Consider the following 22,678-nt stretch of genomic DNA (forward strand, 5'->3'; position numbering starts at 1 on the left):
TTTGTCTCTGGATATCTTGTCTGGGTCCAAGGGGATGCCCTAAAATGTTTTGTTTTGTTCGACCAACAGTTCGAAACCCAAAGCTTTTCACTTTACAAAGATATTAAACAGAGAAGCAGAAAATCCTTCTCGAATGACTGCAGGTCTTAATTGAGAAATTGACTGAAATGATGAGAGGCTTATCAAAATAGTGGCAGATTCATTTTCTGTCAATTTACTAATCATTACAACCGACATCCATACAAACCGTATGGATGTCGCACATATTTTCAGGAAAAAAATTAATAAACCATATAAGTTAAAAGGTCACCTAGCTCAGCCTTTTCCTGATATCTCTATCGCAAGCTGCCTGTCAAAATAAGAGTTCCAGATAAGCTAGTCCTCTTTGAAGGAAAAATCAGTAGAGCCAAAACAGCAGCATCAAGTGACCCTGAGGGACAACTATACGAGACCAGGTTCACGTGATTGATGAGGGTAGCTGAGCTAGCACTACTGCTAGCAAGCTTCTCCACTGAATCTTGTTACCTTCTTGGATGTTCTAAGTGTCAGTCTGGAAGATTTCAGTCCTGGTTGATTTGAAGACACCTGTAGTTACTGGTGGTAACAGCAGATGATACTACGGGTCCCAGAATTTTGGGGGCAGCAGAACAAACTGCTGTGGTTCTAATGAAGACGTCAGGCAGAAATTGGCTTTTTCCATCATTCTGCGAGTCTGTGAACTGCAGGGCACAGTGACAGGAGCTGGTTACCTGGCTTAGAAGTTGGAGGTGTGCAGCCTGGACACCTTACTTCAGAGGTCTTCTGAGCAGAACTAGAACACGCCAGAGGGATTATACTGTATATCCCATCTGGCCTGGGAACACCCAAGGATCCCCAAGCTGGAGGATCAGGTGACATTACGTAGTCTGCTGCCAACCCGACCCATACCCAGGACAGAAGCGGAAAATTGATGGATCAATCATAGTTTATGTCCTAGTGTGATTAAATATCTAACTCTGAACCCCAGTTTACAGTTCTCCTACTCTCTACCATATATCTGAGCCAAAAGGGACATATTTTAAGTGTCCGTTTAAACTGACAGCCATAGAAACAGACTAGCTTCTGGCTCAAGTTTTTTGTTCATAACAGTAAGATCAATACAGTTTTTGTTCAGTGTCAGTGAGTTATTTTGGACGTAAACACACAGTTATGACTGATGATATTTCAGTTTCTGTCTTAAATCTTTTGTCCAATTAAAAGAGCCCCTCAAGAAATCAGTTGACAGAGGGGTAAAAATCAGATTACTGAAATGAATACAGTGACAATGTCAGCAGCAAAAATGTCTTTCTACACCAACCAGTGTCAAAGAGTGAAGCGGCAGTAAAGTTGATTGTTGGTGTTATTGTGTTAGGTAGTTACAGTTCTACCTCAGTGCTGTTTGCTGACTCTAAAGCTGGTGGTTTTTTCTCCCGTATTCAAGTTTTAATCAGAATGAACTGTGGTCACGGGAGCTCTTTATCTGCACAAAGAAGATCAGAATAATGTGACGACAGCCTTTAACTACAGCAACAGCTCGTTCCTGCGGCCGTCTTCTACATCTGACCTCTAAAAGTTAACGAGGTGTGGATGTGTAACGGGGGTCTCTCCCTGGTCAGCGGGCTGGCGTGACAGAGAATGATCTGGCGGTGAAGTGACAGCGCCGACCCGGCTGTCTTTATGGAAACCCATCAGAGACCTGTGGGCTGTGAAAAACCCTCTTCAGCCAAATGGGCTGCATATAAAACAGGAAATAAAACAGCAGCGCAGAGGACGGCCGCAGCAGATACAGCAGGAGGACAGAAAGTAGCAGAGTAGAACGCAGCAGGGTACAGTAGAGTACACAGGAGAAGTGGTAAAACTGTAGTAATGATGACAACAGCTGAAGACGAGGAGTTCTGTTTATGATGGTGAAATAATAATGAAGTATGTTCAATACGGAGCCCCTGAAGTCCAATAAGATGGTATTTGTTTATCTTGTTATAAAGTTATTTAGAGCCTTATTTGCAATCCTCATCTGGGTTTGTAATGTTGTGTGAACAAGTAAAGGTCTTATTAACTTGTGCACACGAATTGACATCTTGCATACAAAATATATGACTTAGTTATTATTAAATTATTTATAATTTCTTTGAAGAACTTATTGTCTTGTAAAACTATCATCTAAATTTAAAAAAAAAAAAGATATGCAGGGTAGTACAGTAACTTGTGAGCACAAAATATTGCCACAAGGTTGCACAGAAATTATAATGTTGGATGACAAGTGTGTGCACAATATATGTACCCAATATCTTGTGCAGAGCACATGGATACGAGTCTTTTGTGCAAAGATAAGGATTTAATTAACTTACTGACATAGTGACATCTTGTGCGTTCAAACTATTGTCTTGTAAGTTTATTATCACATTGTTGAGCAAACGTTTAGAGTGATATGTTGAGCGCACAAGATAATAATCTTACTAAGTAAGGGTTTTAAAAACTTGAGCAACTTGTTGCAAGGGGAAAAAAAACAGTCATCTTTTTCAAGAGTACTTAATAAAGATATTATACCATGGCCAGTGAAAATTTTGGATTCTAATTGGTTGGAAGGTGTGGATTAAGTTTTAGTAACCGGACAGTGTAACAGCACATCTATGACATAGGTGTTTGTTTGCTGCTCTAAATTAATTTTCCCTTATTAAACTGTAGCAACAGCCAAGCCTCAGCTAAGTACGGCGCTAGGGTTATTTGTGTAACCACTGACAACAATGGAAAAAAAATTAAAAAGCTTCTCAGCGAGAACCACGCAAATGTAATTTTAAATGTGTCTCACATTTGTGTGAGTCTGGAAACAGGGAAGAGCAAATTGGACTAAAACAGAAGAGCTAAATAACGTTAGCTGCAGGGACCTGGTCGTCTGTGTCCGGGGGACATCTGCAGTGTAAAGGAAAGAAGATCGGAGAGGAAATGCGACCAAAACGGCACAGAAAATAAAGAGATGTGATGCGATGAAGAGTGAGGGAGTGAGGGAGAGAGCGAATCTGTGACAGAGGCGGGAGAGAGGGGCAGCCTGTGTAATGTTATCACCGCTGGAGACACAGGAACTATATTTTATGATGCTTAAAATAGCAAGCGAGATCAAAATTAGCTGTGTGTGTAAATTAACGACCGATTTTTTTAGTTTGATTATTTATGCCAAAGTGTTGGCAGGTGGCCGTGGCATAATGGGGATAATACTCTCCAAGTCTGTATGTTCACAAACCATCCACTTTGCGTCAGGTGGTACCTGGCCCCCGTGTCATCCATTACAATCACGGATTGTACAACTTTTCGGATATTTTCCCAAACATAATGCACAAGTTACCAGCTTAGGCACAAGATAATTTGTGTGTAGAAGTTACTATCTTGTGTGCACAAGAAAAAGAACAGAAGTGTTTGATGACACTAAGAAACGATCTAGAAGCCATTTTTCTCCAGACACAAACGTCTGTGTGGAGTTTTGGAACATGTTCTTAAGAAAGATTTCATGGTGTCAAATAAAATATTGCACACAAATGCAAAAAAAAAAAGAAAAACAAGAGTCCATCATAAAAAATAAAAAAGGGAACAATATTCGTTTTCTGCGTGAAGCGAGGACGAAGATAACTTTACGCATACTTAATTCTTTTTCTTCCCATTTCCATATAACACTGTTGTGCAAAGCGGCTCTCTGGCCCAGAGTTTTCATTTGATAAACTATAAACAGTTTAATAAACACTTCCGTCCACGTAGCTCAACTCATCAGTACTGCAGTAGTGTTTACCTTGAGTACTGCAGTACTGAGTGTACTGATGCTGGAGGACCAGAGTGTCCTCAGAGTACCCCAGAACCCTCTCCACCCCCCGACTCACTTAAGAGAGAAATGCTGCTGGTTGAGCTGATAGAGCACTTTATACCATCCAGCCATCCAGCTGAGTCAGCAGCTTCGCAGAGACAGAGAGGAGGGAGAGGAGAGGGAGAGAGAGAGAGAGGGTGAAAGAAGGTGATAGAGAGGAGAATAGAAGATGAAAGAGGAGAAGGAAAGTTGATAGAGGGCAGGGGAGGAAGGAGGTGAAAGAGAGAGGAGAGATTAAGTAAAAAGAAAAAAGGAGAAGATAAGATGAAAGATCAAAGAAAAAACAAAGCTTCGAAGACAGGAGGAGACAGAAAACCCGGCTTTCTGAAGAGAAGTGTGTATATTGTGTCCCGCATTCTCAACAGCAGAACAAACACTGATTTATTACCACCGCAAAGATTGTGCTTTCAGTCCTTTTCCTCTGACTGTTAGCAGGATTTCGCTACTCAACAGATTTCTGATGGATTCATGGAAAGCTCAGCTATGAGCCAAAGAAGAACTGATTAGTTTTCGTTGCAGAAAGCTCCACAGTAATTTATACTTTGGCTAAAAAGTCCTGAATGGTGAAGCGCAGGAGTTCGTTTTTTCACTGAATTCACTAGTCCAACACTTCACGCTATCTGTGCGCTGAACGGGTGGGTGTGATCCCGTCACAAGACGGTCTCTAGTTTTTCAGTGTTTTTGAATGATGCCAAAATATTCCATACCTTCCATTCTTTTTCTAAGTAGTGGCCAAATTCTTGTAGGTGTGGCTTGCTCTTCAATGGACTGTGTGACTGATGCCAGATTTAGAAAAGTCTTTTGCATACAAATTCCAAGAAGTAATTAGAAATGACTAAGAGGAGAGCATGTACTGCCTGCCTGCAGCTGCGTCACAGTAAAAGCTTTCAAAAAAAGATGCATCAGCCAACTTTATCACCATATTTCCTTCTCTCAACTGAGAGAAAGGGGCGCTGGATGCTTCTAAAAGAAGAGTCACTGAGGAAAACTCAAAAGTGTATAGACATAGTAGATATGACCAGTTTGTTTTAGCTTCACGGGTGTGTATCAGTGCATATATATGGCAAAAAACTTAGAGTTCAAAAATGTCAAAGACTTGTTCGAGGTAAGTTGGTACATGAGTTTAGGGGGGGGCGTCCTGTTGGCCCAGTAGCTCAGACGTGTGACATTTAACTTGACCATCCTTGGTTCCCCTCCTGAGTCTCTTCAGATCAAACTAACTAATGATTTTTTATGTCATGCGTCTACGCGTGAAAACATTTTATATTGGACGATATATGGTCAGATCATATATGATCATCCTATATCACATTTTTCTAAATTCTAAAATATCATCCTCAAAATTTATTATTAGTATTGTTCAGGATTTATTACACAAGCCTTGAGTACTGACGACCAAAATACTGCCCAGTCAACCTTTGCACACAGTGTGTACTTTCTATACTGACTGACTGACTACTCTAATTCCAGTCCTTCATCTCTCTACTTTGAGCTGTCAGACAAAAGGGAAAAAATCCAGAGGTTATGTGACAACTAAAAGCAAAAGCAGCTCATACACTCAGTTGCTTGTTTATTGGAGACACCTAGCTCAAACTAATGCAGTCTAATCCCACAGTCCTGCAATAAATCCTCCCTCCAGAAGGTTCTAATGTTCAGTTTGTGTTGAAACTGTTGCAGAAGTGTTTATTTGCCTGTATATGATATACTAGGTGTTTCTAATATTTTATCCAGCCAACTATATTAACGGGGGTGCTAGACATGACAATCACCACATGTAGCATTTGTCCTTATCAGTGGTTGTCTTCATTCCGTTAACGGTTTTTTTCTCCTATTGTTTTACAGCAGTGTAAATTCACACTTAACATTTGGAGGTTTCCACCGAGATAAATCCAGTCTGTACTCTGCATCTGTTTCTCTTCATTCCTGTCACGCTCTAAGTATTTATTTACATTTTTTTATTTCTCCATTTATTTTTCTTTGTAGTCAAACACTCTGGCAGTGCTGTTCATCTGATATCCAGACCGAGAGAAATGAGTTACGAGGGGAGATAAAGAGACAGAGACGAGAGATTTATGAGTGGACGATGAAGAGAGATGGAAGGAGAAAGAGGGAGGACAGAGGGGCAGAGTAAGAGAGAGAGGTAGTGAATAATGTGAAAGAGGAGAAAATCTTAATGGTCCAATTAATGTGGATTAGACTTGATTAACATGTCAGAGAAAGACAGAGAGGAATGGAGACGGGCACCCACTGTCTCCGCTTGAAGATGGTCTCTGGTTTTTGATATAAATGTCCTCAAGTCAATTTATGTATACAGCCTAAAATCTGCCTCCAAGGGATTTACTGACTGTACCACATACTGGGGTTGGGCCAGTGGACGATGCCACCGTGACGATGGTGACACAATCACGACTGATTGCGAGTTCACGTTTTACAGCACAAGACAGAAAACGCCATTGCTGTTGTTGAGCACAACCTGAAAAATTTGTGCAGCGAATCAGTATGCAGTATTCAGGTCAAGTGACAAACATGGCTGCAATTCTGATCAGCCGGAGATGTGCTGCCTGAAAGGGAATTTCGGCATAACTTTTGATCAAAGTCACCTTTAAAGATGGATAATTTTGATGAAACTGAAGACCCCATGATGTTATCTCCTTCAGGACGTAAAAAATTTAAGAAAGCTGAAACTTATTCACGTAACGCAGCGAAAAAGGCGTGTTATAGTGGTCGGGGGGAAATTCCCTCCATTGCTTGTAAACACAACTCAGAAACACTGGCATTATTCTGGGTCATATAGTTTAAAACATGTATGAGTGTAATGGTGTGTGTGTGTGTTACCTTTGGTACACGTAGCTGAGTGTTGTTGAGAGACACCTGGCTGCTGTCCTCTGTCCTCCCCTCTGATCCCTCCCCCTGCACAGACAGGATGCAGATCAGAGTAAAACCAACACATGTAGCTGGAAGGTCAACTTTCGCTGTACCGAACAGAAACTGCTGCTGCACGTTCTCTGATCTCAAACAACAACCAGAAGAACTCGACATATAACTAGAAGAGGAATGGGGAGTTGTGAACCCTGAAGGGCCAAGAGTCTGGGGTTTTTCGTTCCAACAAATCAGGTCAGGATCTACTAGAAGGTTTGGATGTAAAACTAGAATGTCTGGACTTAAAACTACAAGGTCTGGATCCACTCCCAGAGGATTTGGACAACCCAAAATACAAAAGGTCTGGACCTAAAAGTAGAGGGTCTAAATGTAAAAGGAGAAAGTTTGGACCTAAAACTAGATGGTCTGGACCAACAGCTAGAGGGTCGACACCTACAGCTAGAAGGCCCAGACCATAAGTAGAAGGTTTGGACCTACAACCAAAAGCTCTGCTCTAGATCTAAAGCTAAAAGGTCCAGCACCTACAGCTAAAAGGTTTAAACATACTTATAAGACCTGGACCTAAAACTAGGAGGTCTAGACTTACCACCAGAGGCTTCCGGATACCCAGGCGAACTGTGCCAGGTGGGGCAGACTTCAAGACCTCCACAGCTTGAGCCAGGGTGAGCAGGTCCAGCTGGGTCTGGTTGACTGAAACCAGCTGGTCTCCAGGAAGGAGACCACCATGATGCTCTGCTGAGCCACCAGGAACCAGAGAACGAATCACCATCACGCAGCGACCAGGATCTAACGGGTCCTGGAGAAAAAGACAGAAAGGTAACAATCACCATTACATAACATTTATTTGGCAGAGGCTTTTGTCCAAAGTAACATTCAAGCACCGTAGCAACGAGAACTAGCAAGCACACAGCAAACGTACTCATCTTTGAAATTAATAACATTTGAAAGATCCATCTTGATAAAAAGACAGTAGGTATTCCACATGCACCGTATGTTTTCTTCTTCCTGGTGTTCTCAAAGAGAATTGACAGATTCCCTCACAGAGATTTCAATCTTATTTGGATGGGATTCCCTTAAAGAAAGGTTGTAAATGTAAGTTATTTTATCATTGAAAATGAAACCATAAAGCATAAACATAAACTATTAGCTTGTTGGTAAAATCCCGTTTGACCTTTCAGAGGTGTTTAAAAGACTGGCTGATCAAAAGAAGAAAGAGAAGTGATGCTAGCGGTGATGAGGAGGAGGTTACCTTGATAAAGTTAGGGGGGGAGGGGAGGTGGGTCTCTCTGCTGTCTGGCAGGGGAGCAAATGGATACAAACTGTATGTACTTCGGCCTCAAGAGCGCTTCTGGTGCCGGCAGATAGCCGCCGGAACGTGCGCGCTTTGTGAGCGCACAAAAACAATGAGGGGAAACACTGCATCTACGTTTTTAAAAATTAAAAAACAGGTCACAAACTCTACAAGAAAAGACGCCGGCAGAAAGTACACCAGAAATGATGAGAACGTTTCAAGAATGTTTCCTGGAACACTTGTTGAACACAGCACCTGTCCGCACTTCAAGATAATTCAAGTCCACCCTGGCGAGGGCTGCAAGCAGTCTCACCAATACCGAATCCAGGTCAATCTACCCTTAACCACTGATATGGCTCCTTCTAGTCTTCATTATCAACAAGTCTTGGGTGCTTGGAGTTGTTTATTTTCAGACCCAATGAGAAATCTAGTCTTAGACCATGACTTGTGTTTCTCCCATCGCTCCACCAACACAGGGGAGGCAGTCAGAGAGAGGAGGACATACTCACAGTTATCATCATCCCATCATTCAGAGTGTGGATCTGAGCAGAGACACACAAAAGGCAGAGCGGCAGAGAAACAGGCAGGGGGAGACAGAGACCAGAGAAATGACCACTGATGATCCATTTACACAAACACACAACAACACACATATAAACATGCAGAGGTGAGGTCGATGGAAGAAAAGGCTTCACTTTCTAATCATCCAGTTTTTCCCGCAACCAACAAGGTCAAAGGTCACAGCACCCAAACAAGAGATGGAGAAATCCTAGATGTGTAGGTGAAGTGACAGGAAGGAGGACGGAATGTAAAAGGAGGAAAAATCTGGATTTCAACATTTGAAGGAGGACGGTAGGTGACTTTAGAAGACCAATTTAAATGTTGAAACTGAAACCTATCAACACACACGAGCTGTTTTCAACATCCTTCCTGTCGGAACATTGGAGACTAAGAGATTTGTGACTTTAAAACAAGAACTGAAACATGTGAAGACACAATTTCATGCTGCTTCAGTGAAATTCGGCACTTGTCCAGCAGCATGTGGTTGATGTGAACATTTACTACAGTCAGAGGTTCATATTTAAATAAAGTTTGACATGATATGAACGCAGCATGACAGAACTTTAACCACCTGTTTTCCAGCCAGCTCTCAGTAGTTAAAGTATCATCTAATATCACAATATACTGTTTCAGGCTGCGGATGATCTGAAATATGATCTGTCTGAGTGTTGACATGTAGTATTCACTCTTTGGACTTAACTTTTGGTGCTCTGTTTGCTTTGAGTGTGTGTTCTCTTTTGCACACCATCAATTACAATGATGGCAAAAGGATGATGTGTCTGCCATGAAAAACTCTTCACAAATCCTTGAACTTTGTGTGGAAAGGTCATAACCCTTGTCACTATCCATGGATGAATTCTGGTGTCCATTTGCTAAAGACTGAGATGCAGCTCAAAGCTCCAATTGGCTGGCCAGTGGAACTTCAAGCTCATATTATTGTTTCCAGAGGTTAAGACAGAACTTCCACACTCAAATTACAAATATTATCAAAAATATCAGTAAGTAAAGCTTTAAAGATATCCATCTAAAATCTTGTCTCTGCGGACTTCCAGGGGTTTCTCACCTTGCTGCAGTGATGTAAGAGTGTACTCCAGGATGCGTCAGTACACAGGGACATAACTCTTGGGTGTGCTTAAAGGCGCAGCAGACTTTCAACATTCAACCTGAGAGCTTGGTGTTAAATTACCCTTTAAAGTTCCTCAGGGTGTCTTGGTTATTCGCTATGAATTTGTCTGAGGTTATTAACAGCTAACTGAAACTCAAGACTATGTCTTAATGAATCAGTCTGAATTTGAAAACGTTGTTTTCATGTAAAAACGACCTGCGTCCACATTAGTGTTTCCTGGTGGTTATTGTAGCGAGCTCTGTCCACAGTGAGACACCCGAATGGTGTTTCACTGTGTTTCACACCTGAAAAGCACCTGAAAGCAGCTTAACCTCCTCTTCTTCATTTTTCCACTTTTCAGTTGGAAAACAACAAAACAAAATCTGGAGAGGAGTGAGAAAGACAGCCCGCTGATAAAATCATTATGTCGTGGTCGGGATGTCGTCTGACAAAATCGACATAAATCAGGTAAAAGACGACAGCTCTGGCGCGTGTTCGGTTATAACAACGTTTAAAATGTACCATCACAGAGAAAGTTAGAGACAACTAAAGGCTATATAAACTTTAACGTCACAAAGCTCTGACCCTCAGTGAGCAGCTTATGTTATTGTTTTGTAAAAGCTTGACTGACCCCGGACACGCTGAAACACCAAACTGGAGTTCAAAGATTTACACACTCTGGAGGCTGTTTTGGAAAAGCTCCATTGTGGAGGGAGAGAAAAGGCAGTTTTAGTCTGGATGGAGGCTGAAATGAAGAGAAAAAGATGCTTAATGTGGATCTTAGATAGTGAGGCCTTGTAGACAGGATTGTCGACTGTATAATGTTTTTTTTCTCTTTTTAAAAAGGAGGAACAAGTTCTGTTCTAGTATAAGAACACCAGTTGAGATTTTTAGGACAACTGTTTATTTATCCACATTCCTGAGTATAAATAATGCCGCGCTGGGTGGTGTTTTATTTTCTAATTTCTTGAAAAAGAGGGAAAAAAAAAAAAAACAGTGGTTTTAATTTTGGGGAGATACAGTCCCGAGCTTATGAGCGGTTGTTGATTTCTGTCAAATAACTGCTAAATTTAAATCTAAGTAGAGAGTATTTATTTATCATGAATTTATTATTGTACACCTCACTCTTCATGTTAGATGATTTGCTTACCTCTAGAAATGTTTGCATGTTCAGTTGACCTACTGTGCACTACCTTGGCATTTGTTAGGCATTCGCTACTCAGGAGTGTAACAATGGACTAGCAGCACTACTCTGCCTGTAATTAGCACCAAATGAGTTCTTCCCCTGAAACCTCTTATGACATTATTAGGAATTATTAGAATGCAGACCTGTGCCATAACGTGTACTGTATGAATTAGATTTCGCTGAGGACATGGATACCAGTGGGAACTTCGATGGCGTCGGCCTTTTTTGACATGCATATGTTTCGTCTTTCTGAAGTTCAGAAGTTTAAAAATATTACAAGACTCTGGAAGTAAATGATGATCCCTGAACTTTTGCGGTCCTGTTCATGATGTGAGCAGATAAACTCCATAAACACCCCTCGTCTCTGCTCCGTCTTTAACCAGACTAACCAGAAGGATGACCCGGTCCTACTCAGAATCCAAACCCCTCAGAGACTCATATACCAACCATAAAACCCTCTCCTGGATAGAGTAGATGTACATTTTGTGAATTCCCCCGTGTTGAACCCTGGGCATCGCCCGCGCAGCAGTACAAGCTGCTGTGCCAAGTTTCAGGCTGCCAGAACAAAGCCACACTGTATTTTTAGACTGAACAACATGGCTACAGGTGGTGAGGAGTCAGAACTCAAGTCCTCTACTCCTACAAGATCCTCCGGAAAAAGAAAGGCCTCTGCTGTCAAAAAGTGGAGAAATCAGAAAAAAAACGTAGGAGAAAGTGTGGAAAAAAAGAAATTAAAAATGTACCCTGCCAAAAGTACAGATAACGATGAAGACGTTTGGGGTTTTTTGGGATATGTAGGTTAAAGGGTGTCTACACAGAGTTAGACTTTTTAAGACCTTTATGATGCCAGTTAGATGGAAATTTGGGAGGATTTTTCAACTGAAATAAACAGGGAGTCAAAGCATTTTTAGGAGCTCCGAGACTGGACTTTATATTTTATATTTTTATTTTATTTTATTTTTCCTTTCAGAGCCTCTGAGTTTTGATAAGATGAACAAAGCACTTCCAATACTTCTTTATATTTACTCATAATGAATATACACTTTGTGGCCAAAAATATATGGACACTCCTGTCTACATAATTTTAGTCCAGGTCAGTTTTTCCTGCTTTCAGTCCCTGGTTCCAATAAAGGCAAATCTTATTAATCCGGCATACAATGATATTTTAGACAATACTCTTCTTCCAGCTTTGTATTAAGTGTTTGTGTTTATCTCTTTGTTGTTTCAAAATGACAGTGCCACAAAACCAGCTCCACAAAGAAATGGTTTTCCCAGTTTGGTGTGGGAGAACTTGACCGGTCAGCACAGAGTCCTGACTTTAACCACATCCAACACCTTTGGGATGAACTGAAGACCGACTGTGAGCTAGACCTGATCACCCACATCAGTGCTGGACCTCACTGATGCTCTGGTGTCTGAATGTGACCTAATCTCTGCAGCAGATTCAACATCTGATGGAAGCTGCTAAGCACATTAATGGACATGGTGTCACAATCAAATGTTACGCAGTCACATATGGGGGAATGTAAGCTGTCTACATACCATATTGGCCCAAATATGTTTTTTTTTTTCCTGTATATTACATTTGAAAAAGTGGGGTCATATTATATTTAAGGACTAATGGTAAACTGTACATGGTCTGGAATTATAAAGTGCTTTTTCTAAATCAACCAGCAAACAAATGAATTAAAACAAAAACCCAACAACAACAGCTTCCGTAGTTGAAACAAGGACCCAGAAGTAACAACTGTTTAGGTTCAGTTACAGCGCCCTCTAGTAGTTTTAGGAATTATGACACTTATCCATTGGGAGCAAGGAAGAACCCTAACCAGACCTTAAGCAGAGCAGTGTAAGATCCGGTTTTATGTTTGCCGCAGTGATTTGTAGCAGTGTTGGAAGGCACTAGTGTTATCAAAACTGTTAAAACTAACAACAGCTCAGTTAATCCTTCTAAAAACACACAGGTTCGAACCATTTGAATATTTGTTTTTGCCCATTATGTCCATAAGAGGCCAAACCAATACAACGAGGGACATAACTACTTGGGTGCATATTTTCGAGATGAACCCTCAGGTTGCCAGGGCTGGAATGCTAGGCTAACTGTAGCTTACATAGCTTACATAGCTCACATGCAACTTTATCTCCAGGTTCCACAGTTTTGCCGTCTACTGACCAAAATCCAAAGTATTTCCAGATGGGGCTTTTTAGATTGATCGGAGTGCAAATCACTCTCTCTGCAGCTGAGATGGGTCGTTAACTCTCTGCCATCATTACCACACGGTTGTTGCTGAATTATTAGCTCGTTTCAGCTTCACCTACATTTCATTTCCAATCAGTGAAGGTGACGTTGTGTGACTCCTGTGTGTCATGCAGTGTATTCAGTGCAGCGGCCCAGGCCAACGCCAAAACTCGCGAGGCAGACAGCTGCGGTAGTGCTGCTTTTTTTTTTCGCTATCAAATTTCTGGGGTTTTTTTTGTTTTGTTTTTTAAATTCGATTATATATTTGAATTTAGAATATTCTACGACAGCCCTAGAAGGCACTGACAACACTGGGCGGTCAGATCAGAAAATCCTTCCATGTGTTGTTCTGAAGTGCAGTTTTGTCCTTTAAAATGGAGGATTTAGCTGAAGAAGTGCTACAATGATTACAATTTGCCTCTCATTCACCCATTCACACACACACACACACACACACTCCGATGGGGCTCAGTGCCTGGTGGGCAGTAAGTAGAGCAATCGAACCACCAAACCTGCAAGTAACAGATGACTCGAGTCGCCCTGTGCTGAGATCTTCAAGAAAAGATACAATTACATACCTAAAAATTCGTATTTTATAAAATTCAGTCATCAATGGTCATTGTTAACTTCTTTGAGAGAAAGTGAACACTAATGAGAGGATGCTACAACATTTTGCTGACACACAGTGTTGAAAGTGTCCTTGTAAACAGCAGCTGAACATCGACCCGTCAGTATTACTTCTTTCCACTATGATGGATCTGATACAGTTTGATCAATTCCAATAGACCTTTTTCTCAGGAGACATTTTTGGCTCAGGGCGACCATAGGTGCACTTGATAACATTAATAATGACTGCAGTCAATTTAGGTGAGCCAGTTCCAGGCTCCTGGTGTTGTATACATTATGCTGGCTTATTGGGGCGCTTGGTGGAGCTGAGCCATCCTTAACGAAATTTGTTTCACCTGTGCTTTTCCTGCTTTAACAAGTAAAAATGTCTTCCGTGAAAACGTTCTATTGGGAAAAAGAACTGATCAGTATTTGTCTGTTTTTTCTAATGGAAAGACCTGAACTTTAATTGTTTTGCTGATGGTCAACATGCTATTTCAGAGGTTTCTCCACTTAGAAAATAACAAAATCTTTGGAGAAAACACATTTTCCATGTATGAAACTAGTCACATCTTAAAAGGTGTCAGGTTTTAGTGGAAACTATCTGCCCAAGTCGACAGACAGATCAGATCAGCTCTTCCCTTATTGCCTGAAACCATCTTTCACTCAACTCTGACGGCCGGAGAGTCAGTAACAGGAAACAGTTTGGCAGGAAGCACGGACCGACATGCCCTTGGGCGAGAGAGAGAGAGAGAGAGAGAGAGAGACAGAGAGACAGAGAGAGAGAGAGAGAGACAGAGAGACAGAGAGAGAGAGAGACAGAGAGAGAGAGAGAGAGAGAGAGAGAGAGAGAGGACAGTGAAGAAAAGGTGATGCAAAAGGGGGTGGTCATCTTTTAATAAGGACAATACAGTGCAATAATTTTTTGTTAAATATATGCAAATAACGCGGTGGAAACATTAGTACATACTGTATGATTTATAGTAATACAGAAGAGGAAGTGAGCTAAAATAAATAAAATAAAATCTCACTGTCTTGAGATAAAGTAAATGAAATCAGAGAGAGCGAGATGTGATGGGACGATGTGTATGTGTGAATGTGTGTGTGTTCTGGTTCTTCTACTGTACCTTTCTGGGGACTTATGTCAGTTTTAGATCCGGAGCATGAGGACATTTTGAGAAAAAGCAAAAATTTTTGGAAAGCACGGACATTTCTGGAACAAGAATATTTTTTTATTATTTTTTTTTATATTTTTTTTGCTCTATTTTATAATATAGCCTATATTCTACGTCAGCAACATCCTTTACAGAAACCAGGTTTCTCGTCTTGTTGTGCAGGACGTTCAAGAAAAGATGAAAACATTTGTTTGGTCCTGGCTTCTTCAAAAGAGTGTTTTCAAGTTAAAACTGCTTTTAGGGTTATGGTCAGAGTTAGCGGGTAGGAACTGTATTATGTCAAAGAGGGTCCTCACAAATGTAGAACCATGAACGTGTGTGTGTGTGTGTGTGTGTGTGTGTGTGTGTGTGTGTGTGTGTGTGGTTCCGGCTGGTCTCTGAACAGAAGCTCCATTGTCCAAATCTGAGGCTGAAGCCAAGACCAACCAGCTATGACAAACAAACACACACACACACACACACACACACACAGACACACACACACACACACACACAGACACACACACACACACACACACACACACACACACACACACACACACACACACACACACACACACACACACACACAATGTCATCATACTGCCTCTACAATGAACTAAGTCATTTATGAGGTACAGAAGTGAGAGGGAGCCAGAAAGTGGTTGATTTCTGATTGGCTGGTGAGTATGTTCAGACTCTTGGAGACATTGCAGCTGCTGTTTAACCTGAAAACTTAAAGAGGCCAAATGAACTATGATATTGGATTATAAATGTGACTGCATACAAAACAAATACACCATGTCCTGAGTTTTGAGCAAAGTTTTTTGAGCAAAAGTATTTCCAGTCCACTGAACCCAGTCTGTCCTACAGCCCAACAACAATACCATCTGTCCTGACTACCTCCTCTGTCAACCATCCATCTATATGAGCATTTGTCTGTCCATATTTTACCTGTCTCGTCTCATCTTGTCTCCTTAACTTCTCCTAGAAACTGTCTCAGTAGAGAGAAAGTTTACTGTCAGTTGTCCAGTAAAAGCTCAAACTCATCAAAAACGCCACTGAAGCCTTCACATTCTCTGAAAATGCCCTCAGATGTCTGTCGGCTACTTAAATAATGTTTTGCTGATTTGAAGCAAGGATTTTTGAGGTATTCATGTGCAATTTTCAGACTTCAATGAGCCATTGTGCAATTAAAAGGATACTGTTTAATATAATATATTAGCAGCCTCTGAAGCTGCCCAGAGACTGAGGACAATAGATGCTACTGTACGAGAATACGGGTTACATCAGCTGGTCGTCATTAAAACTTACCCTGCCACATAAAAACAGTGCTACGTCCTTCACTAGTTTCCACCAGGATCCTGATTGCCCTTAACGGCCTGACCATTTAGGTGAGGGTACAATTCGGATGCCTACTGGACACAGGCAATTCCAACTGGGAGGAGAACCAGATGTAGACCCAGAACACACTGTAGGGATTACATAGCCCCTCTCATCTGGGATGAGGATTCCCCAGGAACAGCTGTGGGATGTGGGAGGACGACGTTTGGGCTACTTTCCTTAAGACGACAACAACAACTAAGTAAGTTGTTTAGTTTACTTTATGTCACATTGTGTGGAATGGGTCTAACAAAATCCTGGTTCACAATCTGTGTTCAATATCAGTTTGACGCATGTCACACTGTGCAATGAATGCCTGGTGAATTTTAGCAGAACGATTTAAACAGCAAAAAGCATACAAGAGCAGAGGCCCATCTTCAGCTCAAGTCATCCATCTGTGCTGCTCTAACGTTTTGAAAATGCAGCACAACAATAAAGAAGCTTTGGTCATAGAGCTGGCACTTCTCTGCATCGAAAAACCACGAGAGAGGTGGAGGAGAGCATGGACAAGGTGGTGGCTAAGGAAAAGTGTGTGGGTTTTTTATTCAAAAACGTCACGTACAAAATTGGCTGATGTGTTCTGCATCACTTCATGATGTATTCTGATCAGTTGGCAGATATGGGTCGTAGTAGCTTTGACACTGTAAGAATTTGATCCTAAATTAATGTCACTGAATTTTCTCTGGGACCACTGTTTTGAATTGACGGTCACAGATTTTACAACGTTTCTCTCTCGACTGTCAACTTACGTTTTAGACAGCCCAATTTCACGCAGTGTACAGGGTATTTTAGTCTGCTGCCAATGCAACCCAGACCTGGATAAGTGGTGGAAAATGGGTGGATGAATAGATGGATGTCCAGATTAGGGTGGCTACTTTTTGCCATGGACCAATAAGCCTTTTTTGCACAATTACGTGGTGCTGAGTTAGCTATCATAACATTTTTTTATATAGCCAAATGCACACTGAGTTTTCTGGGAATTTTTAAGAATTCCAATTTCAACCGGTGATCAGCGGCTGAAATCAGTGGTTACCGGTTGAAAACGAGAAGCTGCTTTTGTCCACCTCTCCCTGAAATCTGGGACCCATTGTTCCAATTGCTATGAATTTGGATTGGCAAATCTCCCTCTGTTATCACTGTAAATGACGTGTGCTGCAATAGAGCTCAAAGCTTGGCAATGTCAAGCGATATTAACTGAGGGGGATGGGGCTGCAAACCATCAGGTGGGCATTCCAAGTCGGGAGAAATCAGGTCAATAATTGTGTGTTTGCCTCGTCGGCAGGATACTCAGCCATTTTCTTGCAAATGTGTACACAAATCTGAAAAACGTGTACTGAGGTTTGTGAATGCGTAAACCAATATGGAAATGCAAATACGACTTGTACATGTGTAAAATAATCTGCAAATACATGTACTTAAAAAACTGAATGTAGATGCTCTTTTATTATGAGTGAAAACTTAGAGTATTTAGCAGCAGGAGTTGGGAAACAATTCTTCATGTCCACCCTAGGTTTGCCTCTCGTTGGCTCTTTTTCATGTGACTTTTGCTACACTCCTGCCGTAACTGACACTTACACTTTCACAAATCTGAGGACACACATTCAGACTTAGATTCGGTTTCACAACTCTCCATACACATTTGCAAATAATATTGCAACAATAATACCCCTTATACTCCGGTTAGTACCGCGACGGTGGCAAGTGGTGAAAATAAACTAGCCTTGTTTACAGAAACTATCAATCTAATGTCTGATGGTAATGAACCTGAACCTGATGGTAATTTGAATGGGTTTTCTGTGTCCACTGTCCAGCTCATGTTCCCAGTGAAACCACAGGCCAGTTCAGAATGGGAGTTCTAGTGAATGATAATCTTTCCAGTCGGTATGATACTAAGCCTCACAGCTGCAAAATCACAAGGGGTATCACTTCATTTATCTCTGTTAGGAGGCCGCTGGGGACCCCTGGAGGCCCCTGGAGGCCCCCAACACTTAGACCCACAACACTTGCTCAGTCTGCCAGACTGTCTGCCGCCACGACACTGATCCTGACCTCTGTGACAGTGCGTCCCTCCTACAGCACAGGTCAGAGGTCAGCTGCAGAGTATGTCTTCATAATCATCCTGCGTCTGGTAGAAACTGTCGGAAGGTGAGGAAAGAAGGGAGGAAAGTGAAAGACGGATGGAGGAGTGAAGTGAATCAGAACAGATGTTTCCCTCTGTCTTTATTAAACTCTGGGCTGGTTGGTTTAGTTTTGAATCTGTAAAAATGGACGACACTAAACACAGAGGTACCAGGAAGGGCGTTAACTGTCCTTATGCTGTACATCCACCTGGGATCATTTTTAGTAAATCAGAGTTACGCCACAATACTGATGTGTCCAACAGAACAATAATATATTTTACAAATGACAGTTTTTTTAATTTTTTTTTTTAATCAATTCATAACGCTGCAGCACTAAAGATGTCTGTTCATTAGAACAAAGAGGACCGTGAAACTGCGAAATACGGAGCCAGATGAAAAGTACACTACAGTACATGTACACGTTTGTATATTGTACGTGTGCAAAGAGCATGCATACATGCACAAATACATCACGGATACCATGTACAAGACTGCGTGCACACTAGAGATGTGCCCGTTTTATTGTATACTCTGGTGAAACATTCTGATGTCGGTGGGGTTGTCAGGACCAATATCAGGACCATGATCAGGACCATGATCAGCGCCGTGTTCAGAGGACACCATGAACGCAGAACAGCATTCCTGTCTTTATTAGCAGTTTTATGCTGATAAAGCACAATGGATTACCTTTTTACAAGTATAATAACTGTGGTCGCAGTCCATCACCATCATGTTGTAAAATTCTGCCTTTCAACTAAAGATCCAGAAAATAAGACTGACTTAAAGGTATGGACAGCGATTCTAATCCAATACACTTTTTGTCAAATTCAGATCAGGCAAGGAAGAGCCGCGTTAACATTGGCGCGGTTTTCCAACGGTGGAGAGACCTCAGAGAGTTGAAAAGCATCAAGACGGTTTCTGCTTGACAGGTGTGTGAAACAACAGTTTTTCTCTGTTTCACGGAGCCAATAGGTGATTTTTTTTGTTGCCCCGTTTGCTGATGAATGTGATAGCTGATCCCAACTGGTTAGATAGCAAGCTGGTACCTGTGTCACATGTGGTTGTCCAGTAACGTTAAACTACTTGCCCAGGGGCATTCAGCTACTCTCTAGTTTGCCAGGATATGTTGTTGGTGTGATGTCAGCTATGGTAGCAGGAGAGTTGTGAGTATCGCTGTCTGTAGCTGTTGCGCTGGTTCTGGGAAACCGTCTCGTCCTCTCTGCATGTTTAGCTTCACTGTAGCGACAGTTTGCTAACCCACAACCAAGCTAACGTTAGTTACATTACGCGCTCTCTCGTTGTTTGATCTATATCATTGTCTTTGTCCGTACAACGTGCAAAGGGTTTTATAGCCACCAAGACCTAAAACCACAAGTTTGGGATTATTTGGATCGATGCATAATTCTAAATGCTCTGCCAGGTAACGCTTCCTTCCTTGTTAGCTTAGCTACAAACCTACGCTCCTCTCTTCTGTCACTCTAGTTTTGTAAAAAACAATCTAAACACCTAACTCTGACTAGTTTTTACTCCCTTGTGTTTTGGATGCATGTTGTTTGTTCGATGATGTTTTACATTATAAGGTTAGTTTTGCTTCAGCTATGAGGGAGGATCCACTTCCACGCTGTATAAGACGCTCTGGATTCCGCCATATTTCTCTTTTGTTCAGCTGGCGCAGTTGTTGGTGTTGTTGCCTTGGCAATTCACATCTGTGAATTTGGGGGGCGGAGCTACTGAAGGAGCACTGAAAGGAGGGGTATATTTGTCTTTCTCCAGAATCGCTTACTCCTCCTTTAATTTTCTTACCCTCGAGAAAGTTGGCTCATCAACTCTGACTGTGAAAGAACCACAAAATCCCACACGAAAATTCAATTCATGAGTTTTACCTGATGAAGATGTGTGGACCAAAATGTAACAGTGGGCAATATTGCTGAGTCCAACAAAGCTACAATGTACAGGTACAATTCACTGTTCAGTTTGTTAGGTTTGATTAAATCCAACGTGAACGTGGTGTTAAGTCATTTTAATACATTTTAGCACTAACAGTAGTGTTTCAGGAAAGTTTGGCCTCACACTGCTACTTAAACACACACACACACACACACACACACACACACACACACACACACACACACACACAGGCACAAAACATCTTATTCCATCTGATTACATGTAAATTAATTTTAACGGTTAATTTCTAATTTCTTATCACGTAGTTCAAATGTTCTCCTCTAAAGAAAAAAAAAAAAAAAACAAGATAATGATTTTCACCACACACACATACATACAGGCCTCCTGGGCAGATACTGTGTGTGCAGGCTGACATGGATGTGGACCAACAGGGAGTTAACCTGGAGCTCCCTCCACTGCCTCAGCTGGATCCGACTGAGGAGGTGGAGGGGGGAGGAGGAGGCAGAGGTCTTGGAGGTGAAGCTGTGCCTAGAGATAAAGCGCTGAAGCAGGGTGGGGGGAGAAGAACACAGCAGACCAGAGTTTCCCAAATTTACTCCCCAGACAGCGACGATTCGAAACACGAAGTCTGGGACTGTCTCACTTACAAACCCAGAAAATGTTTAGTTTAAAAGAATCTGCTGATTTAACTTCACTTCTATCAGATTAAGCTTAGAAGAAATGTAGTTTGTGTCTCTCTGATGGTAGGATGTTCAGACTGATATCATTCTCATAAACAGCTCAGCATAAAGACTGAAAGCAGAGAGAAACCGCTAGTATGGCTCCGTCCAAAGCACACTTCTAAAGCCCAATAATTAACATGAAGTGTCTCGTCTGGGTATTGCAATATTTAAAGCCACCCAGAAAGCTGACAGAAAAGGAAATCCAGATTGAAGTGTAAAGAATTCAAACTGGTGCTCAGAGCATAAACACATATCGTTGTCACATTATCCAGGAGACTCCTGTCTGTGTTTATGTTGTAGAACACTGAGAAGCGGACTGAAAGAAAAGCTTTCAAATGAAACTTTAGAGGAAAATACCTCGGAACCAGCAGCTCCTCACACCACGTAAGTATTTACTGGTCAGACACCGAGGGCCGTTCTTTCTGAGGACGCTCAGGTCTTTCAAAGTGGGCACTCGGCTGCTACAGATGTTCTGCCGGTCTGTAGTGCCCAGTGTTATCTTTTTTGCTTTGGTGTTCTGGGTGGGGGGTGAGGAACGTCAGCTCTGTGGTGGGGATGGAGGCGGACAGTGTGGAGGCAGTGACGGAGAAGAGGACGAGAGGGAAGCTGAAAGCTTTCCCGGACAACCCCTCTGTGCTGAGCGGAGGCGACTCAGGAGCACGTCCAGTCACAGACTCATCCAGCCACGTGTCTCAAAGCGCTGAGGGGGCTCTTTGTGCCATCAGCCATCAGACATTCACTCCGATCCTGAGTCGTAGCGTGCTGTGCTTTAGATGTTGGACTAGCAATTAGTTAACATAAACCTGTAAGTGGCTAGAGCTACAGCTCTTTGGCGTACAGGATATACACACGTATATACTCAAAGATCGGTTTTATTGTATCTATTATTCTTATTTATTTATATTTTTTATTTTTATCTTAATCATTTCTGATATATAGATATTTATGGAAATTTCTCTCTTTGATGTTAACTACATCCCCATGTGCTGCATTGTCAAATTTAATTTCCCCTACGGGGAATAAGTAAAGGTATATCTCGTCTTGTCTCATCTCATCTCGTCTCATCTCATCTCATCTCATCTCTGCACATGTAGGTGGAGAATTCCTTCCAGTCTCGACAGCTAAATGTTGGATGTCAGAGCTTCACTCAGTAACTGAACCCATCATAATGACAGACTATTGGAATCCATGTGCTCTTTCAACTCATTCACTACTTTGACAAAAAAAAAAAAGGACTTGATTAAATGTTGACTATGATGGATTATCTCTCTGCAGCAAGTGTCAAGTCTGATCTCTTTAGAAATGACCTCAAACCAATGACTGCTTGGAAGGAAGGAAACTGACAGTATGATTTGGAAAATGATATAAAGCACATTTTTTGAAATAAATGGAGTGAAATCTAGTAAAAACAACAGCATGGTTTTGAAAGCAGACCTTCCAGCTAGGACACTTGAAGCTGTGTCAGAAGCTGTGTGACACTGAGAGCAGCAGCCAAACAGAGAGAGAGAACAGATCCTGCTGATGTGCGAGCAGACCAGTCACGCTCTGTCCTGCTGTCCACTCTTACACTCATAAACCTCACTGTGCTTTCTGTAGAGACGGTTTGGTGCTTATTTTCCCATCAACAAACCGCAGAGCAGTGACCTGAGCTGCGC

At 41.7% G+C, this 22,678-nt stretch overlaps 1 protein-coding gene and 1 long non-coding RNA gene across 2 annotated transcripts in view; one reads left to right on the top strand and one right to left on the bottom strand.

Annotated features, from left to right (window-relative positions):
• patj (PATJ crumbs cell polarity complex component) overlaps window positions 1-22,678 on the bottom strand; it is a 135,015-nt gene that overhangs the window by 84,825 nt on the left and 27,512 nt on the right. The window contains exons 18-19 of the mRNA XM_040128453.1: window positions 7,335-7,544; window positions 6,704-6,778 (exon numbers count right to left, since the gene is read on the bottom strand). Of these exons, the coding sequence (XP_039984387.1) occupies window positions 6,704-6,778; window positions 7,335-7,544 (285 nt within the window). The remainder of the gene's footprint in view (window positions 1-6,703; window positions 6,779-7,334; window positions 7,545-22,678) is intronic.
• On the top strand, window positions 8,744-12,551 carry LOC120790325. Its single transcript, XR_005707530.1, has 3 exons — window positions 8,744-8,891; window positions 10,067-10,173; window positions 12,128-12,551. It is a non-coding gene; the product is annotated as an uncharacterized LOC120790325 (long non-coding RNA).

This window comes from Xiphias gladius, chromosome 6 (genome assembly GCF_016859285.1).
Source record: "Xiphias gladius isolate SHS-SW01 ecotype Sanya breed wild chromosome 6, ASM1685928v1, whole genome shotgun sequence".
In the NCBI taxonomy this organism is placed as follows: Eukaryota; Metazoa; Chordata; class Actinopteri; order Istiophoriformes; family Xiphiidae; genus Xiphias; species Xiphias gladius.